This window comes from Squalius cephalus (assembly GCF_949319135.1).
Source record: "Squalius cephalus genome assembly, chromosome: 2".
NCBI lineage: Eukaryota > Metazoa > Chordata > Actinopteri > Cypriniformes > Leuciscidae > Squalius > Squalius cephalus.
The window spans coordinates 26,100,598-26,121,502 of NC_137123.1; the positions used below are offsets into that span (position 1 = coordinate 26,100,598).

The following is a 20,905-nucleotide window of genomic DNA, read 5'->3' on the forward strand; positions in this document are numbered from 1 at the left end:
CTGTTTCACTCTGCAAAGGTATAAATGAGCTCTTTTTCTTTAGTCTCTCTCACTCTGGCAGTAGTGAGGAAGTGCGCAGGTCTCTGACGGTTGGCGTGGCCGGTATAGTTTTGTCTCTCCTCTCCTCTGCTTGGTTCCCTCTTGATCTCTCCGCCCATCAGTCTGCTCTTCTACTGGCTGGAAACCTTCTTGCTGGTATAAACTTATTTAAATTAGATTAGCCACAGTTTAACCCGCCTGGGCTGTTCAAAAATAGTCACACTTCGGCTGTTCACGGTCATTTTTGAGAAGAGTGTAACTTTTTTTGTTTAATGAAATGAAATGAATCTTCCCTGAAGAAGTAACAATAAAATTATATATTCTATATTCTATAAATATACATTTATAAATAAATTCTATGTTGAAATTATTCTGGATTCTAGGCAAATTTTAGGTTAGAGAAGTTTTAAGGGGATTTTAGGTTATTCAGATCTTATTTACCCCCTTAAGCTGTGAAAAAATTGTGCCCTCCCTTGTCTGTCGGGGGCCTTTTTTGACCAGGAACAGTAAAAGTGTAATTTGTTTTTATGAAATGATATAACACCAATTTACCTTATGTCTTGACAATAGAAGTATGCATATATAATTAATTTGTTCTAATTTGCATGCACATTTCTCAATTTCATTGTTATTAAGCAAATAAACAAACATTTGGAACTTTACTACAGTAAAAAATCTATGCTTCTGTAAGTGAATCTTAACTCTAGATGTTTTGTAGTCTTGTAGTCTGTGTGTTTGTTCAGCATTGTGTCTTATATGTAGATTTTATTCAACACATATTTGGAAAAAAAAGTTCTCTGCATTATGGTCTTTCTCATTAGTTTCCTGTGGTCGGTCAATTTTGACCGCGACCAGCCAAGATGCGACTTTTTTATATCCACTCATTAGTTAGAAAAAGTTTTGAACCTCACTGATTACAGAAACTTATTTTTTGTTATAACATCAACAAAAATAAAATCTGCCAAAAATGAGCGAACAGCCTAGGAGAGTTAAGTGTGATTTTTATACCATTTATCCAAAGCTGATAGACGTATCACCTGTGGAGCACAAATTTTTTGTATTATTATTATTATTATTATTTTTATTTTATTTTATTATTATTATTATTATTATTTTTACATCTGTTTGAATTTAAAATGTTGTTGTCTGCCTGTTTTTGAAGCTATTGCACCAAAGTGCATGAAGAGTCCATGGGCAGGTGAGGATGAGTCTAACCCCGCCCCCTCTAAGGTGGAGGAGGCGTGGCCTGCTCTTAACGACCGCTCTCTGGTTGTTATGGTGGAGCAGCTGTTCTCGCACCTGCTGAAGATCCTCAACATCTGTGCCCATGTGCTGGATGACACACCCCCAGGCCCTGCAGTCAAGGTAAAAATGCATTCAATAGAGTCTGATTATAATAATGCTATAAATGCACAACACATCAGTAATATTTCATATTTTCTCACTATATTAAAAGCTTCATTATTTCTGTTAATCCGTCCTGCCAGGCTACTTTACCATCATTGGCCAACACTCCCTCTCTCAGTCCAATCAGAAGGAAGGGTAAAGAGAAGGAGATGACGGAGCCAAGCAACACCCCCATGAGCCCAAAGAAAGGAGGAGAAACCAACACAGGTACAGTTACACCTACAGAGCCACCTGTTGAGACCATACAGATGAATTATATTGCTTTGAGTACAAAAGGAAAATGGGTCTCATTGTTTATTAATTGAATATTTACAGTTGTCTTGCACTGTTTTCATACAGGCAGAGCAGCAGACAGCACCGCAATAGCAGCAGTTAACAAGTCCACCACTATGGGCAGCTTTTATCACCTTCCTCCTTATCTGAAGCTTTATGATGCACTGAGAGCTACACACGCTAACTACAAAGTAAGTCTGCAGTCATAAGCATTTTGATTTTGTCTTTTATATACAGTATACTACTGTTCAAAAGGTTTTTTTTTTGTTTTTTTGTAAGAAATTAATACATTTATGCAGCAAGGATGCATTAAAAGTGACAGTAAAGACATTTTATAATGTTTCAAAAGATTTCTAAACTCAGCAAATAAAGAAATGCCCTTTTTTTCAGGATGCTATATTGCAAAATCCAAATAAGCTTTACAGATCTCTTTTGGAAAGTGTTTAAACAATGTTTATCATGCTTGTTCGATGAACCATAAACAATTATTGGACATGCACATGTGGAACAGTCCTTAAGACACTAACAGTTTACAGGTGGTAGACAATAAAAGTCATAGTTCCAATAATTTAGGACACTAAAGAGACCTGTCTACTGACTCGCAAAAAATGCTCTGTTTACCTGTGTGAACATGGCATAGACCTGCTGCAGGAGGCATGAGAACTGCAGATGTGGCCAGAGCAATAAACTGCAATGTCCGTAATGTAAGACGCCGAAGACAGTGCAACATGGAGACTGGGAGGACAGCTTGCTGTGCCAAACCACATATGTCCCCCCAGACATGTTCGAGATCTCACAGCAAGAATGGGCAAATATGGCTCAGTCCATGAGGATGAGATGCTCTGTAGTACTTAAAGGCATAGTTCACCCAAAAATGAAAATTAGCCCATGATTTACTCACCCTGAAGTCATCCTAGGTGTATGATATTCTTCTTTCAGACGAATACTATCAAGAGTTATATTAAAAAGTGTCCCGACTCTTTCAAGCTTTATAATGGCAGTGAATGGCCGTTTCTGTTTTGAAGTCCATAAAAGTGCATCTATCCATCATAAAAGTCACACGGCTCCGGGGGGTTAATAAAGGCCTTCTGAAGCGAAGCGATGCGTTTGTGTATGAAAAAATACTCATATTTAAAACTTTATAAACTATAAATACTGGCTTCCGACAGACGGCCTTACGCATCGATTTACGGTGGAAGACTAACCCCTGACCCGACGCACAACGTAATGTCGGAGGGTTTATATATAATAGAAGAAGAGCTACAGTTTGTTGCACAGCCCTATGTGTTTAAACCGCAAGAGGCGTCTAAGCTTACGATTCTCCTACATCCTACGTCATACATGCGTCATGGGTTACTCTTGTGGCGCAAGTCGACTTGCGTAGTATGCGTACGGTCGTCTGGCGGAAGCTAGTTATTTTACGTTATAAAGTTATACAACAAAGCATCGCTTCCCTTCAGAAGCCCTATATTAACCTTCTGTACTCAATACTCAGTACTCAATTCGAAATGTCCGTCCCTACTGGATTTGTCTTGCTTACAGTGTTTGTTTTCTTTTCCAAGGTCACATTAGACCTTCACAACACCAATGAGAAGTTTGGGGGTTTCCTGAGGTCAGCGCTTGATGTCCTTTCACAGCTGCTTGAGTTGACCACCCTGCATGATATTGGCAAAGTATGATGTCAAAGCCTAATTATATCTTGTCAATGAACAAAGTATGATATCTGAGCAAAAGTAATATTAAGAACAAACTTTCCCCCTGTATTTATCTGTCTAGTCTGTTGAAGAGATCCTGGGTTACCTCAAGTCCTGTTTCTCACGGGAACCTACTATGGCCACAGTGTGTGTTCAGCAGGTTAGATGTGCGCATTTCTAACTCTTCTGTTTTAAACCATGAATTTCCGGGGCTTCACCGTTTGCTCTTTGCTTACAGCTTTTGAAGTCGTTATTTGGGACCAATCTTGCATCTCAGTATGAGGGGGCCTCATCTCACCCGTGTCGGTCCCAGGGCAAGGCCCTGCGGCTTGGCTCGACCAGCGTCAGACCCGGCCTCTACCATTACTGCTTCATGGCCCCTTACACTCACTTTACCCAGGCCCTCGCAGACGCCAGCCTCAGAAACATGGTGCAAGCCGAACAAGAACAGGACGCCTCTGGGTGAGTGAGAGAGTGTTTGTGAACAACATTTCCTCATAGAGATTTATCTATAGATATAAAGAGGCCCATTATGAGTAAACATGTCCTTTCTGTGATCCTATAGGTGGTTTGATGTCATGCAAAAAGTCTCCAATCAACTGAGGTCAAGTATCACCAATGTCACCCGCCATCGAGGAGACAAGGTAAATTACCCGATGAGATGTGACTATAATAATAATAAAAAAAATGTACGATGTTGACTGACATAATTATATATTTATTGTGGTAGATGAGGAATATATTAAAATGGATATATTTTGGGTGTTGTGCATTTGTTGAAGGTTTTTTTTTTAGTTCTTTGATGGGTCTGTTTGTTTGATAAGGTATTGTTTTGTTAACAGTAGTTCCATATTATTGTTATTGTTATTATTTTTATTTTTTATTATTAGTCGTTGTTGTTTTTTTATTTAATGATTTTTTTACAATGTTTTGGGTATGTGTATACCACCAGTCGAATGTCCCATCTGGTACAGTTCATTTATTTTAAATCAATACCTTGCAGTGTTATTTTATTATTGCTTGTGTCCTATTATTGTAATTATTCATATTTTCATTTTAGTAATTTTGTTACTTTTGCGATTTTTATTAGTTTTTTTTTATATTTCTATTTTGCTTTCATTTTAAAATGTAAAACTTTATCTTAAACTTTTTAACAAAATGTTGAAGTTGAAGTTTTATCTATTTTTGTTTTATTTTTATTTAAGCTTTATTTTAATTACCAATTATTTTTTTAACAGTTACAACACTGATATCTTGACCCCTCACTACAGTAAAAGTGGCTAATAGTTGACTCGTTGTGTGTGTTTCAGAATGCCATTCATAATCACATCCGTTTGTTTGAGCCGCTGGTGATTAAAGCTCTGAAGCAGTACACCACCAGCACCTCAGTGGGCCTGCAAAGACAGGTGCTGGACCTACTGTCCCAACTTGTGCAGCTCCGGGTCAACTACTGTTTGCTTGATTCAGACCAGGCGAGTAACCTCTAACCTGTGGATCAAACTTCCATTTTTCTCCACTAATTGAGAATCAAAACAAATCTTGGTATTATTTTATTTTTATATTATACTTGCACAGTGCTAATTTTTTACTACCCTGTGTTTGTTTCAGGTGTTCATTGGTTTCGTTCTGAAGCAGTTTGAGTATATTGAAGTGGGGCAGTTCAAGTAAGACCTTGTTACATAGTCATACCAACATACATTACCATACAAAAGTTTGGGGTTGATAAGATTTTTGATGTTTTTGAAAGAAGTCTGTTATGCGCACAAAGGCTGCATCAGAAATACACTAAAAACATTAATGATATAGTGAAATGTTATTACAATTTAAAATAACTGTATTTTAAAATGTAACTTATTGCTGTAATGGCAACGCTGAATTTTCAGCAGCCATTACTCCAGTTTTCAGTGTCACATGATCCTTCAAAAATCATTCTAATATGCTAATTTGCTCAGGTAACATTTATTATTATCAATGTTGAAAATGCATGTGCTGCTTAATGTGTTTTTGGAAACATTATACACTTGAAGTTTCTATTCATTAAAGATTCCAGAAACAAGAAAAAAAGAACAGCATTTATTTTAAATAAAAAATGTTGTAATATTATAAATGTTTTTTTTTAAATCATTTTAATGTGTCCTTGTCCAGTGAATGCATTAATTAAAAAAAACAAAAAACAAATCTTACTTACCCCAAACTTTTGAACAGTAGTGTACATTCAATTGCACATGCTCAGATTTGCTAATATTTATTAGTTTTCACTAAACCAATGCTTTTTTTTCCATGTAGGGACTCTGAAGAGATTGTGCCCAACATTTTCTTCTTCCTGGTTCTGCTGTCCTATGAGCGCTACCACTCCAAACAGATCATCAGCATCCCAAAGATCATTCAGCTGTGTGACGGCATCATGGCCAGTGGCAGGAAGGCAGTAACACATGGTGTGTAGAATCACAACACACATATATATATTCACATCCTCAAGCAGAATATGTAACAACTGTAAACCGAAAACCAACAATTAGACAATTTTTTAAAACCATGTTTCCATATTTCCTTATTTTCTTATACTAAACAGACAGTCCTATTATGTTTTTTTACATTTTCAACTTTCTTTAGTGTGTCATTTTACTGTTTTAGCATAAAAGAGGTCTGCAAAGTTACAAAGCACAAAGTCAACTCCAATGGGAGTTATTTCTATATCATTAATCACTTTTTCTGAACTCCCTGAAACACTTTGATTTCTTGAGTTTTCTTCCAAGAACGTACACGTCACGTTATTCCTCATTCAAATAATTTCCGCCCCAAAGCATATGCAAAATATTGAGGATGATGCCTGGTTGATTTGTGTTAGTAGTGTGTTGTTGCCATGTCTAGAGACGTTGTTGTTTCCACCCCGCTTTTAACTCTGGCATGACGTTTCTGAAACACGCTCAAAGTGGTTGACCAATCACAACACACTTATCCAGTCAACCAATCAGAGCGCTTTTTTTGAAAGGATGGGCTTTATAGTTACAGGAACTAAACAGAGCGTTACTGACAGACTGTGAAGAGAGGTGTTGCAACAATGTAGAACGTGAAAAAAATGTTTTTTTTAACTTTTCTAGTAGACCGCAAAAACAAAATCAAGACTTTGGAAAAGGGCATAATAGGTCTTCCTTAAACAAACTACATATTTTTATTCAGAAATGGTTGCATATCATGTAGAATTAGCTTTTATCTAATCAATTGAAAAAGTTATCCTCCTCTTCATTTCTCAGCAATCCCTGCACTGCAGCCCATAGTGCACGACCTCTTTGTGCTGAGAGGCTCCAATAAAGCAGATGCAGGAAAAGAGCTGGAAACTCAAAAGGAAGTGGTGGTGTCCATGCTGCTACGCCTCGTACAACACCATCAGGTAACACTCCGTTTTGGTGTGTGTGTTTGTTTTGGAAAAACGTACTCTTTACATTCATGGATTTATGTGTAAAATCATGCATGTTTGTGTTTGTAGGTGCTGGAGATGTTTATTCTGATCCTACAGCAGTGCCATAAAGAAAATGAAGATAAGTGGAAGAGGCTTTCACGACAGATCGCTGACATCATCCTGCCAATGATCGGCAAACAGCAAGTGCGGCTCTGTTTCGACTTTGCGCCTTGATAGCATTACGTTTTCAAGCACCAGATTCATCTCAGATTCCGAATTCAAACTAACAAACAGTTTTTAAGTAAATGCACTTTACATATTTGCTTCTGTGTGCTTGACAGATGCACCTGGACTCCCATGAGGCATTGGGCGTGTTAAACACACTGTTTGAGACAGTGGCTCCCTCCTCTCTGCGGCCTGTGGACATGCTACTGAAGAGCATGTTCATCACACCATCTACCCTAGTGAGAATCAGTCACATATTACTTTCCTGATGTTATAGATATTATTATCAGTTGAATAGAATGAAGAGTGGCGGTCAAAAAGCAAGAAAATGTCAACTTTGTTGGCAAAAGGGTTCATTGTCTATTGTCAATAGTGTAGTGATGCATGAAGCACATCTCACATAGAAGTCACTTTCAAACCAAGCAGCTTTCTATTTGTAATCCCAGTGAATTCTTGTGACAAACTTGCCTATGGAAATTTGCACCCTCATTCCAAATTCTCAATTGTGCGGATTCTTATTGAAATGAAAAATATTTCCTGAACAATGGTAATTCTGACTGCATATTAACCCTGTATCTTGTGTCCCTGTTCTTTTCTGTAGGCATCAGTGGGTACGGGGCAGTTGTGGGTGTCTGGGATTCTCGCCATCCTGCGTGTTCTAATCTCGCAGTCCACAGAGGACATCATTTTGTCTCGTATTCAGGAGCTTTCACTGTCCCCATACCTCCTCTCCTGTCCCACCATCCGTCGATTGTGTGACGATGACTCCTCCCCTCCTGAAGCTCCGCCTGCTAACATGGAAGACTCCAGTGAAGAGCCGCAGCGTTTTCCTCCTGAGGAAACATTTGCTAGGTAATTGTTGGTCGCTGTCCATTAAAGTCAGTCTGTGATTGTGGCAAAACAAATGCATGCTACGGCACTGCTAAATATGAAATATTAATTTGATAAAAAATAAAATGTATTTCCTGAAAAGTAAAAAAAAAATTGCTAGGTTTTTGAATACATTTTAAATAAATGTATTTCATGCATGGTTAGTTTCCGACAGCTAGGGCTGGGTATCGTTCAAAAAATTTCGATACCAATACCGATACCGATACCTTGATTTCGATACCGGTTCCTGAACGATACTTTTTTCGATACCAATTTTATGAAATCCATTTTAACAATATTACATAACACATTACCTCAGAAAAACTTTGGTTTTATTTTTTCAGTTTGACTCATGCTCCTTAGCCAGTGCACAAAGGAACAAATAACAATTTTTTTTATATATATAAAGAATTTATTTGATCAAAATTACAGTAAAACTTGTAACATTGTGAAATAGTATTACAATTTAAAATCTTATTTGAATATATTTCAAAATGTAATTTATTCCTGTGACGTCAAAGCTGAATTTTCAGAATCATTACTTCAGTGTCACATGATCCTTCAGAAATATGAAAACAGTTTGCTGCTTAATATTTTGGAACTATGATACATTTTTTCTTAGATGAATAAAAATTTCAAAAGAACAGCATTTATTTGAAACAGAAATCTGTTGTAACATTACACATGTTTTAAGGTCATTTTTGATCACTTGAATGCATCCTTACTGAAAAAAAAAATATACTGACTAACCAACACATTTTTGAACGGCAGTGTACATTCAGTAGGTCATTATTGCAATATAAACACTGTCAGAGTGATCAACAAGGTATCTCTTCATTTACCAGTCGAAGACGGAGCAACTTTCTGCTCTTATGTTTACTCCGTGCACTGTCAAGGTCCTCATCATATCTGTCGCGGTACCGGTCTTTGCAGCAATTAGCAATTATTGTGTGTGTGTTCGCGTCTCATTGAGTACGTGCGCGAGTTTGTGTGTGTGTGTGCTCGCGTCTCATGAGTATGTGCGTGGACAGTTTGTGTGCGCGCGCGCGTCTCATATGAGTATGTGTGCGGAGAGTTCCGCGCGTCTCGTGTGTGTAGAGTTTGCTTGTACGTGCGTGAGCGACTTTAGGTGTGTCGTTGTGCATTTTATTTGTATTTGTTTGAGCACTGACGTTGACGAGTTAACCCCTTAGGTATCGAAATCTGGTACCGAACAACAAGTCATTTTTCGATACTCGATAGTATCGAGGCAAAATTCGGTCGGTACCTAAAAAGTATTGAACTCGGTACCCAGCCCTACCGACAGCGGCTGTGTGCGGGACACCCTTAGCATCTCAGCTAGGGTGCAAAATGAACAACTGCCAAGTGCAAAATGCGAAAAATTATTGGCATTGGCGAGTATATAAAACGGTGTTATTTGTCGATAACGTTTTTATTAAATCGAACAGTGCATGGTTGTGAAAACGTTACATGGCTTGGTGCCCTGCATTTTGGGGGAAAAAAATCTGCTGATTTGCAAAAGCAGCCTATGTGACCCTGGATCACAAAACCAGTCACAAGTCGCACGGTTATATTTGTGGCAAAAGCCAACAATACATTGTATGGGTCAAAATGATCGATTTTTCTTTTATGCCAAAAATCATTAGGAAATTAAGTAAAGCTCAAGTTCCATGAAGATAATTTGTACATTTCCTACCATAAATATATATGACATTTATTTTTGTGAGTGAATGCAGCACAATCGCGAATATAAATGGACAACTTTAAAGGCGATTTTCTCAATGTTTCAATTTTTTTGCACCTTCAGATTCCAGATTTTCAAATAGTTGTAGCCAAATATTGTCCTATCCTAACAAACCATACATCAATGGGAAGCTTATATATTAAGCTTTCAGATGATGTATAAATCTCATTTTTAAAAAAATGACCCATGTGACTGGTTTTGTGGTTCAGAGTCACATATTACCTATTTTGATGATGCTGATTTTGAAAATATCAATATCAATATTCAAAATTTATCATTTAACTTATAATGTGTAAAAGAGTGGAAAATATGTTCAAATACTCCATTTAATGTCAAAAACTTTAAAGAAACACAAGTTTATAAATATATAAACCTTATTCACAAAATCTGTATTTTTCTGACGCTGTTTGGATGTAGTAAAAACACCCACAAATGTATCAGAAATCATATGGGTAATGTTTGCGTTTTCTTCTGTCTCTGGCTATAATTCTAACCTTGAAATCGGGATTAGGCATAAAATAATGTCGTAAATATGAAAATTGCCTGGCTCAGAGAAAGATAGAGTCATGTCTTTTCGGGTGATTATGGGATAATACAAGACTTTTTCAAATGGTTGTTGAAAGCAAAAATGCTACGAAATGCACATCATATTTTGTGAGAAAGTATGACATGCTAGAGCAAAACACACTTTTTTTGGAATCACCACCCCAAAATTTTGGATTTCATTCGGCTAATAAAATGCAGGGTGGTTTCTTCATTCATTTATAATTTTTATTATCTAAATTATATTACAATAATATATTTAATAATAGGAGTGATAATAATAATTGTTGTTGTTGTTGTTGTATAGTCATATTTCCACTTTTGTCTTTAGTTGATACTTTCCTATTGAAGATTATCTGAATAAAGCTAGAACATTTTCTATGTATTACAATATTACACAGAAAACAGTCAGCATAACAACAAGACAAACGCAGCAACAATATTAATAATAAATTAAAGCAATTATGAATCTCTTTTCTTTTCTCTCAGGTTCTTATTGCAGTTGGTGGGGGTGTTGCTTGATGATATCGCCACGAAGCAGGTGAAAGTTGACATGAGCGAGCAGCAGCACACGTTCTACTGTCAGCAGCTGGGCACACTGCTCATGTGTTTGATCCACATTTTCAAATCAGGTATGCACACCCACAGAGCCCACATCTCATATGTCTCAACTCATAAACAGGACCCTTTACCAGCTTAGCATACTTCATGATCTCGGTAAAGGGCAAAATTATTCCTCTTGGTTTGAATGATCACATTATTTCCCGTAAACCTACCAGGAATGTTCCGGCGGATCACGGCAGCGGGCAGCAGGCTGCTGAAGGCGGAGGGGGGGGAAGGGGGTCATTTTTATACCCTGGAGGGTCTGAACAGCCTGGTGCTTCAGCTCATCACCACGCACCCATCTCTGGTCCTGCTCTGGTGTCAGGTCCTTCTCATCATCAACTACACCAACTACACCTGGTGGTCCGAGGTGCATCAGACTCCCAAGTAAGACTACACACCAGCAGTGAAAATTAGGAAAGCCGGTTTAATTGATCCTACAGTTACAACCAGCCTAAAAGCTAAATTCTTGGTAGTTTTAGGAAGTCAAATGCTGTTTGTAATGGCAAATAATGGCCTTTCACTGGTTGCAAGTGATTATATTTATATGCTGGTTATATGCGCTTTGTAACTGCAATAAGATTCCAGCGACAAGCAATTTGTCTGTAAAGACCAGTCGCGACACTACTACAAGACCTGCCAAAATAAATAAAAAACAACAACAAAACACGGCCAATCAGAAGAGCATGTGGGCGCCTGGGCGGGCTCTCTCTGCAAGTGCAAAATGGATATGTGCATAATCAAATGAATACATATTACATAATTTTAACATTAAAACATTAAAAATACATATTGTGTGACTGAAACAGTCTTTGTGATAAAAACACTTGTTTATTCACAGTTTGGAAGTTCTTGTTTCCTTTTAATTAATTTTTAATATCTGAGGTGAATTATTCATTGTCGCTTTCCATATGGCTATAAAAGTCACATTACTCATATTAAATGTAATAAATCACATAATCAGTACCTGAGATTAACATTCTCATACTTTGTATGTTGTTGTTCCAGCCATAAACTGGCAGAAGTAGATACCATTTTCAAAATAGAATCCCCTGTTCTGGTTAGGACAAAAACTCTGATTAACATAGGAAAGATACCTTTTATCAACGTCACGGTGTTGTGTCGGTTCTGGTTAGGACACGGTGTTAGATGCAAAGAAATCAAATCATGTTTTCATCACTCCATTAGGAGGAACAGTCTATCCAGCACTAAGCTGCTGAGCCCGCACTCATCTGGAGAAGAGGAGAGGCCAGAGGGGAAGCTTGCTGTGTGTAACAGAGAGATTGTCCGACGAGGAGCCCTTATCCTCTTCTGTGACTATGTGGTGAGATTTCTCAAGCTTTTTTAAAGCTCCATCCCCTAGCCTTGCCGGGCCACTAATACTGATAAACCGGTTAATTACCTGTTAATAAAACAAAATGTTAATTAGCACTAAACTGCACACTTCTTAATTTTATTTTTGAACATATCTGTTAACTCTGAAGCCACCTTGGTAGCACCCCCAAGAACCCACATTACTGTTTTTAACATACTTTTCTCTACAAAGACACATTGAATTGTTCAAAAGTGACAGTAAAGGTGTTTGTAATGTTACAGAAAGATTTCTATTTCAAATAAATGCTTTTTTAAAACTTCTGTTGATTAAAGAATCCTAAGTAAAAAAACAATTACGGTTTTCACTTAATATTAATCAAAAATGTTTTCAACATTGATAAAAAAAAAGATATATTAGCATAATAGAAGGATTTCTGAAGGATCATGTGAAACTGAGTAATGCCTGCTGAAAATTCAACAATGCTATCACAGAAAAAAATTACATTATATATATATAAACTTTTATATTAAATTGTAATAATATTTCACAGCATTACTGTGCTTTTTATTTTGGTGAGCATAAGAGACTTATTTAAAAAAAAAAAAAAACATTTAAAGTTATTTACTGACCACAAACTTTTGAACAAATAAATTAAAAACTAAAAAAACACTCAAGGTAGAAGTGAATTTAGACACTAACTCTTTCTAATTTAAAAAAATATTATTTTGAGATTTTCTATGTATAGTATTACATTTATATTTAAGTATTTATACATTATTATTTATTTTAAAGATGAACTTTAAGTGATTGTACCGGCCAATATATATCCAATATCGGCTGATACTGATAATAAAAAAACCAAAAACTATGTGGTACCGTATATCATACAGTACATCTGTTTGCCAACCATACCATTCATATCACAAAAATTGTCATCTTTGTATTTTATCCTCTCAGTGTCAGAACCTGCATGACTCTGAGCATCTGACGTGGCTGACGGTGAATCATGTGAGCGATCTGATCAGTCTTTCCCATGAGCCTCCAGTGCAGGATCTCATCAGTGCTGTGCACCGAAATTCAGCAGCCAGCGGACTCTTCATACAGGCCATACAATCACGCTGTGACAACCTTTCTACTGTATGTATATGCACACTCACCGCATCTTTTTCATTTCATGTTGTGCTTATCTTTTCAGCCACTTATGTATTAAATGTGTAAATGTGCAGCCGGTGATGCTGAAGAAGACCCTGCAGTGTCTGGAGGGCATTCATCTAAGTCAGTCTGGGGCTCTGCTCATGCTATACGTAGACAAACTACTCAACACGCCGTTCCGTGTGCTGGCTCGCATGGTGGACACACTCGCCTGCAGACGTGTGGAGATGCTGCTTGCCGAGACCCTGCAGGTAAAACACTTCCACACACACAATAATGACTCACTACCAGCTTATTTCACTGTCTATGCCATTCGTTGTAATAAACTGTTAATAAATAAACCTAAAATCAATGCAACTAAAACACAAAAACTAAAATGAAAGAGTTTGATGCATCTCCCAGTGGATTGTCTACCACTGTAATAGATCAGAACAACCATCTATATTATGTGATTTTGTACTATGGCAACTAGAGTAATTTGGCTCCTAAATTATTGTTTTTAGGATCCAGTTTCTTCCTAGTAATCTTTTAGTTAGAATCAAGATATATTCTTTTGTCTAACTTGATCAAATACCACTAAATTAACCGTTCTGACTCTGAGGCCCCTCATTGTCAAAGACAATATTTGAAGGCCCCCAAGTATATTTCTGGTACTAATGCTGTAATGACAAAGCTGCTTATTTTCAGAGTTTTCTATTTACAGAAACTAGAAGCAGTTTAATTTAGTCTAATTATTTAATTACTTATATAAATATTATGAATTAAATTTATAATAATATAAATGAATTACTTAAATAAAATAATGAATAATTCAAATAACTATGTATAATTGTGTGATTTTAAAATAATGTAACTAAAAATTTAATTCCAGAATTCCAGAAGATCCAATATCTCATTATTACCAATGCATTTACGTGACATTTCTAGTCAATTGTGATTACAATGGTTTAAAGGGTTAGTTCACCCAAAACATTGTCATCATTTACTCATTCTTAAGTTGTTCCAAACCTGTATGAATTTCTTTGTTCTGCTGAACACAAAAGATGATATTTTGAAAAATATGGGTAATCAGACAGTTGATGGCCCCCGTTGACTTCCACAGTATGGAAAAAAAAAAGTTATGAAAGTCAGTATTTGGTTACTGACATCCTTCAAAATATCTTCTTTTGTGCTCAGCAGCAGAACAAAATTCAAACATGTTTGGAGTAAATGATGACATAATTTTTGAGTGAACTATCCATTTAAACCATCTTGCGTTTGAGATGATGAAACCACCCCTGATTGTGAACCACTGCACTAAATGATTATTGAGAATTATGTTTTCTCCTCCTACTGTAGAATAGTATCGCTCAGCTACCACTGGAGGAGCTGGACAGGATTCAGCAGTACCTGCAGACCAGTGGCCTTGCGCAAAGGTAAGGCGGCTTGCAGTTTCCTGTCTCATTGATCTGTTTGTTTTGTCGCTGTTTATGAAAATCTCCCAATCCTGCTTTTTAAAATGATTGTCTCTCTCTTATGTCAGGCATCAGCGGTTCTTCTCCCTGCTGGACAGGTTCAGAGCCACAGCTGCTGAAGATACCACAAGCCCTGTCGCCCCCATTACCACACACCCACTGGATGGGGACCCGCCCCCTCCCCCTGAAAACGTGGAACCCAATAAGGTACGACTTACAACGGTGGTTGTAAGCTGAAAACATTTTAGCTAAAACATAACATTATTGCTATTGTGTGTGTGTGTTGCAGGAGTGGTATGTTGCTCTGGTGAAATCTCAGTGTTGTTTGAGAGGTGAAGGAGCTCTGTATGAAACTACTGAGCTGCTGACAAAACTTCCCCAATCTGACCTAAACACAATCATGACCTGCAAGGTAAAGGCCAAAAACATGCATCTCTCTCTTTTTTTTAAAACTCAAACAGACACTGATGTTGTATTATTGTATTTGCAGGACTTTAACCTGTGTCTGCTGGCATCATGTCTGAGTGTTGGGGTACAGAGGGTATGTAAGGATCATGGGGTGGTTTTATTTGACACTGCTCAAGAGGTGGCCTTTGAGAGATTGGCTGGTGTCGTAGAGCTCCTCCCCTCGCCTCATCAGCCCCTCCTTCCCTCCGCTAAGACGTGCGCGGACTACTTGCAGAAGCTTAATCAAGTATACGGTGAGTCAAAATCTAAATTAAGCTTATTTTCTGCAGATTAAAAGCCTGTTCACACACAAAAAAATAAATTAGTTTGGCTGAATCAGGGGTTCCTAAACTTTTTTTTTTTTTTTTATATTTATTTCAAATTAATATTTTAATATTAAAATAGTTGAAAATTATACAAATGTGTAATTAAAGTTAAGCTATTGCACATTCCATTACCACTCACAGAAAACACAAAATCACGAGGTGCTTGCGAGTAAATGAACACAGCGCCGCGCTTCACTCTGAAACATGTAGCACAACAGAATACTTATTTAAATCACAGCCTTTGATTTGATTATTGCACTAAGCTATATCGTGATTTCAGATTATTATTTTTTTCTTAATTTTACATTCACTTCAATTAAATATTAGCTGTTCATCAACTAACAAATCCCCAGCAATTCCCTCATGAACCCCTGTTTGGGAAACCCTCAGCTAAATGATAAGCAAATCCCCTCCTGTACGTTAGGTGGTGCTGATCAACATACAAATGTCTACGGTACTGTAATCAAGACAAGGGTTATTTTGTTTAGCATTGCTGTGGTTACTGCAAAATTCCCATTCTTCTATTTGTGTTATCTCATGGTTTTGATGATGTTTTGATGGTATTGCTATTATTCCAACATAGTGAAAATAGTAATAATAAATAACGAGTAGGTATGTCTAAACTTTCGTAGGTGTAAGTACATGGAAATTATCCTTTGTGGCCAATGCTGTAAATTATGGTGAAGTTGTAATGAACACACAGTCATTGCATGTGTTTATGTGTGTGTTGCAGGTGAGCCTGGGTTTTATCAGACAGTGTTGAGTCTGTGTGGCGTGTTGAGTCAGTACCTGCTGTCTCTGTCCAAATTGCCATCCTCACTACACATTCCCAAAGACAGAGAGTCACTTATTACCACCTTCAGCACCCTCGCTATAGAGGTAAGACTGATGCATCCTTCCCAAATAAAATCATTTTATGGGGAACATTCTAGTAGTTGACCGATATGGATCATTTGATGGCAGATGCCAATATCTTGGAGAGCGGGATGGCTCATTGCTAATACAAAGTTGATTCAGGCCTATATGGTATCACAATACTTAATTTAAAGATAGTAAATAGCGCATGGCGCTGCTATGTACTTGAAATAAATAATTTGAAAATTAATGGAATTCATAAATAACAATAAAGAAATATATATATGGATGTCGTCTTATGTAATCCTGTAATAGTATTATTATAATTGTTCTTACAAATAAAGAAATTGTTAAAAACACTGTCCACTACAGTGCACTCAGTTATCTGGTAAGTCTGTGTACACTAGGAATAGACAGAGTCAGTAAACTAATGTAGAGGGAGAATGAATCTAGCAAAGTTTTTATTATTTGATTTAATGTACATTTATTACACTATACTTTTTGTTATATTACCTTGGCATTAAATTACATATTTAAATTAGTGTTTATAATATAATGGCTGAGGGGGTGACGGCAAATTTGACATCGTTCTCCTGTTCTGACCAACATTATAAATCTATCGCTAATTTTTCCCTCTTTTCTAGAGTCATAGAAAGTCTATTGTAGATTGTTTTTCTTTTGTCACTGGAGCAAATGGGAACGCAAAAATTATATTTGCTGTCGTCACCCGTTCACCACTATAGAAGGTTTCCCAAGTATGATGACTTTCGCTTCTGAGAACCCCAGAAATGGGTCCATGGGGGGTCCATGGTAGCTCCGGTGTGACTGCACTCAGGCGATGCTTTTCTCAGTGCTGTCAAAATAAAAGTCCATGCACTGTCAAAATAACATTTTGACATGTATTGACCCAAAAAAAAAAAAAAAAAACGTATTGGCCGATAAGTAAAAAATATCAGCTGATATATCGATATTTGTGATATATTGACATTGATTGAAAGATGATAAAATGGTAATATTTTAGAAAGATTTAGCGGCATATCTATAAATACCACTCAGCCACTCATGTTTCTCTTTCTGTCTCTGTAGGTGGTGGTTTGGCGTTTGCTGCAGGATCAGCTGCCTCTGAGTGTGGACATGCAGATGAGTCTGTCGTGTCTGTGTCTGGCTCTCCAGCAGCCGGCGGTGTGGACACACTTTGCCTCTCACTCCTACCTCACACACACCTGCTCAATCATCCAATGTATACAGCTCCTCATCCATGCAGGTTTGTGTTACAAAGCTCTAGGGAGCGCAGCCAAAGACTACAATATACAAAGATAGTGCATTCATATTACTTATGAATGGGAGAAAGTGCAGCGTGCAATAAGTCTTGCCTTCTAAATAAAAGATTGCCGATTGGTAAAACAAATGACAGCGATTTGCCTGTGTCTGTTAAACCTTTGACAAAATCACACCAGAACATTCAAATCTCCATTGCCGCTGACCCAGAGAATGCCGTTATCAGGTGTAGGTATGAAATAAAACAGTCTTTCATGAACAGTCTTTTCAAGCACACCGTTTCGTTATTTCTGTGTTGTAAATATTCAGATTATCACAGAAGTACTGGGATGAAAATTTATATTTGGGATATAAACACTGATGTCTACGGAAGTGATCAAAATAGAGCAAATCATCTTTATTTGTCATTGAATCATTCTTTCAAGAGATTTGTTCAAAAAGGCTGATTCATCCAGTTTTTTTTTTTTATATATAATTAAACATTTTAAATACTGCAGCAATTGACATTTTGTCAGAACCTAAATTACATGTTATTTTGTTTAGTTGTCTGTTCAGAATCGTGGGAAAATCGTGATCTCTGTTTGAAAAAAAAAGATGGCGAATCTCAATTTATCCATAATCGTGCAGTTCAACTTAAACCTAATAAAAATGCAATTGAAATTGATATTCATTTTGTAATTATGATTATGTGTGTGTGTTACGCAGTCTCTGTTGGTCCTGGTGACCAACTTCTGAGGCCGGAGCGGAAAACATCAAACACAGAGCAGTCAGAAGACCAGTTGGACTCTGCAGACAGTGAGTGAATGCACACGTTACACACATCAATGATGTACACAACAACAAGCGTTAATGATTCTGTAATTTTCAGACCAGCGTGAATGGCGGTGTTGTGAGATCATGGCTGAGCTGGTTGAAGGTCTACAGAGTGTGTTGGCTCTGGGTCACCATAGAAACAAGAACATCCCAGCATTCCTAACGCCCACCCTACAGAACGTCATCATCAGCCTGGCCAGGCTTCCCCTTGTGAACAGCTACACCCGAATCCCACCACTGGTGAGAGAGTGATTGAGTGTGTATTCATACATTGTGTGCAAGTGTGTTTAAAACTGTATGAAAACATTCATGTGTTTGAATGAACAGGTCTGGAAGCTGGGCTGGTCCCCCAGGCCGAGTGGAGATTTTGGCACAGCATTGCCAGAGATCCCTGTGGAGTTCCTGCAGGAGAAAGATGTCTTCAGAGAGTTCCTCTACCGCATTAACACTCTGGGTATGACATGAGAGACTCATTTCAGAGTTTGTCTATTTAAAAGTGGTCATGAAATGGGATTTTGAGTTACCTTACAAAATTTGGAAAGCAGATGCAGAGGAAAAATTTAATATATACATTACCGGTCAAAAGTTTGGAAACATTACTATTTTTAACGTTTTAAATTTTTTAAATCAAAAATACAGGAAACAAAACCGTAATATTGTGAAATATTATTACAATTTAAAACAAAAAAATTCTATTTGAATATACTTTACAATATAAATTATTTCTCTGATGCAAAGCTGAAATTCATAAAGTAATGAATATGAAATATGAAATTAGTTGGCTACGAAAGTTAGATGAAAATTATGTGTCACTGTGTGTTGACATCAGGCAAACCTCTTGTTTAGTCCAGCCTTTTGTGTATAGTACATGATTATTGAAGCGCTTGATTTGCTCTTGCGGTCTCCTTGCAGGCTGGAGTAGTCGGACACAGTTTGAGGAGACGTGGGCCACTCTTTTGGGGGTGCTGGTCACTCAGCCAATCACGATGGACCAAGAGGAGGAAACCCAACAAGAGGTAAATCATTGAATTTTTGCCAAAAAGACTGGAAGCACTTGAGGTTTTGGAGAATGTGTGACAGATGAGACGTGTCTGTTTGTGGCGCAGGAGGATCTGGAGAGGACTCAGATAAATGTACTGGCGGTTCAGGCCATCACCTCTCTAGTGCTGAGTGCCATGACTCTGCCCACAGCAGGAAATCCAGCCGTTAGCTGCCTCGAACAGCAGCCCCGCAACAAAATCCTTAAAGCTCTGGACACCAGGTATGTACACATTTATTATATCGTACTTTTTCTTCTAGGTTTAGAAGTGGATAAGAAGTTTGGGTGTTTTGCAGGTTTGGTCGTAAGTTGAGTGTGATTAGAGGTATGGTTGAGCGTGAGATTCAGGCCATGGTGTCAAAGAGAGACAACATTGCCACACACTTCCCCTATCAAGCCTGGGACCCTGTGCCCTCTTTATCATCTTCAACGGCAGGTAAGTGGTCAGCTAAAGATCCTGTTGAGATTCACAATGTATTTTTTGTTATATTCATGACGTTTGCATATTCAGGCACCCTCATCAGCCATGAGAAACTCCTGCTGCAGATTAACACAGAGAGGGAGATGGGCAACATGGACTACAAACTGGGTCAAGTTAGTAAACTGATTACTTTGAAACACTTCACTTCATCATTTAGCATTTATTGAAAGGATAGTTCATAATATGGCCTCTTTATCATATAACGTGATAGTATCTCTTCAGAAGACTTAGATTAAAATCGCTTGATTACTTGCACGATGTCTTTATAATCTTTTAGAAGTGTCAAGGTTTTGGTTGGGTGGACTTTCAATGAATGAACAGAAATGATAAGAGAATATTGAAAAGTATCTTAATTTGGGTTTTAAAAGAAGAAAGTCGTATGGGTTTAGAAGACCATAAGCACAGAATTTTCATTTTTGGGTGAACTTAACCTTTAAGGGTTATATCTGCATGTTACTAACAATGTACGACAACAATGCAGGTGTCGATTCACTCAGTGTGGTTGGGTAATAACATCACCCCTCTGAGGGAGGAGGAGTGGGGTGAGGATGAGGAAGATGAGACGGATGCTCCAGCACCTGCCTCACCACCATTATCACCAATCAACTCCAGGTCAGACTTACAGAGTTACTGGCAAAACAAGCTCCTTAAAACCAGCATCCTCCAGACTTCACACCCTGCATTCTACTTGCCCTTTCCAGGAAGCACCGTGCAGGGGTTGACATCCACTCCTGCTCTCAGTTCCTCCTGGAGCTCTACAGCCAGTGGATCCTCCCTGGAAGCCCCAGCAGCAGGAAGACTCCTGTTGTGCTAATCAGTGAGGTTGTCAGATCGGTGAGTGCATGCTTAGAAGTTTTCATAGCGATCCATCAGCCTTTTTATGCTATATAGTGCAGGTGTTCAATTGACTCAATTGACCCCAATTATCCAAGTTAGAATTGTGAGAT

The 20,905-nt window shown here is 37.7% G+C and overlaps 1 protein-coding gene across 7 annotated transcripts in view; it reads left to right on the forward strand.

The window, feature by feature from the left end:
- htt (huntingtin) overlaps positions 1-20,905 on the forward strand; it is a 47,071-nt gene that overhangs the window by 19,001 nt on the left and 7,165 nt on the right. For all 7 annotated transcript variants that reach the window (XM_079853517.1, XM_079853518.1, XM_079853519.1 and 4 more), the window contains 35 exons: positions 44-195; positions 1,202-1,404; positions 1,527-1,653; positions 1,786-1,910; positions 3,282-3,392; positions 3,496-3,573; positions 3,652-3,875; positions 3,979-4,057; positions 4,724-4,885; positions 5,022-5,077; positions 5,700-5,848; positions 6,668-6,804; positions 6,901-7,017; positions 7,155-7,277; positions 7,640-7,890; positions 10,685-10,827; positions 10,975-11,185; positions 11,987-12,122; positions 13,071-13,250; positions 13,340-13,516; positions 14,604-14,680; positions 14,788-14,926; positions 15,009-15,131; positions 15,210-15,420; positions 16,226-16,371; positions 17,434-17,611; positions 18,331-18,420; positions 18,494-18,678; positions 18,766-18,892; positions 19,351-19,454; positions 19,545-19,699; positions 19,774-19,913; positions 19,989-20,071; positions 20,440-20,570; positions 20,660-20,792. In XM_079853517.1, coding sequence (XP_079709643.1) covers positions 44-195; positions 1,202-1,404; positions 1,527-1,653; positions 1,786-1,910; positions 3,282-3,392; positions 3,496-3,573; positions 3,652-3,875; positions 3,979-4,057; positions 4,724-4,885; positions 5,022-5,077; positions 5,700-5,848; positions 6,668-6,804; positions 6,901-7,017; positions 7,155-7,277; positions 7,640-7,890; positions 10,685-10,827; positions 10,975-11,185; positions 11,987-12,122; positions 13,071-13,250; positions 13,340-13,516; positions 14,604-14,680; positions 14,788-14,926; positions 15,009-15,131; positions 15,210-15,420; positions 16,226-16,371; positions 17,434-17,611; positions 18,331-18,420; positions 18,494-18,678; positions 18,766-18,892; positions 19,351-19,454; positions 19,545-19,699; positions 19,774-19,913; positions 19,989-20,071; positions 20,440-20,570; positions 20,660-20,792 — 4,963 coding nt within the window. The remainder of the gene's footprint in view (positions 1-43; positions 196-1,201; positions 1,405-1,526; positions 1,654-1,785; positions 1,911-3,281; positions 3,393-3,495; positions 3,574-3,651; positions 3,876-3,978; positions 4,058-4,723; positions 4,886-5,021; positions 5,078-5,699; positions 5,849-6,667; positions 6,805-6,900; positions 7,018-7,154; positions 7,278-7,639; positions 7,891-10,684; positions 10,828-10,974; positions 11,186-11,986; positions 12,123-13,070; positions 13,251-13,339; positions 13,517-14,603; positions 14,681-14,787; positions 14,927-15,008; positions 15,132-15,209; positions 15,421-16,225; positions 16,372-17,433; positions 17,612-18,330; positions 18,421-18,493; positions 18,679-18,765; positions 18,893-19,350; positions 19,455-19,544; positions 19,700-19,773; positions 19,914-19,988; positions 20,072-20,439; positions 20,571-20,659; positions 20,793-20,905) is intronic.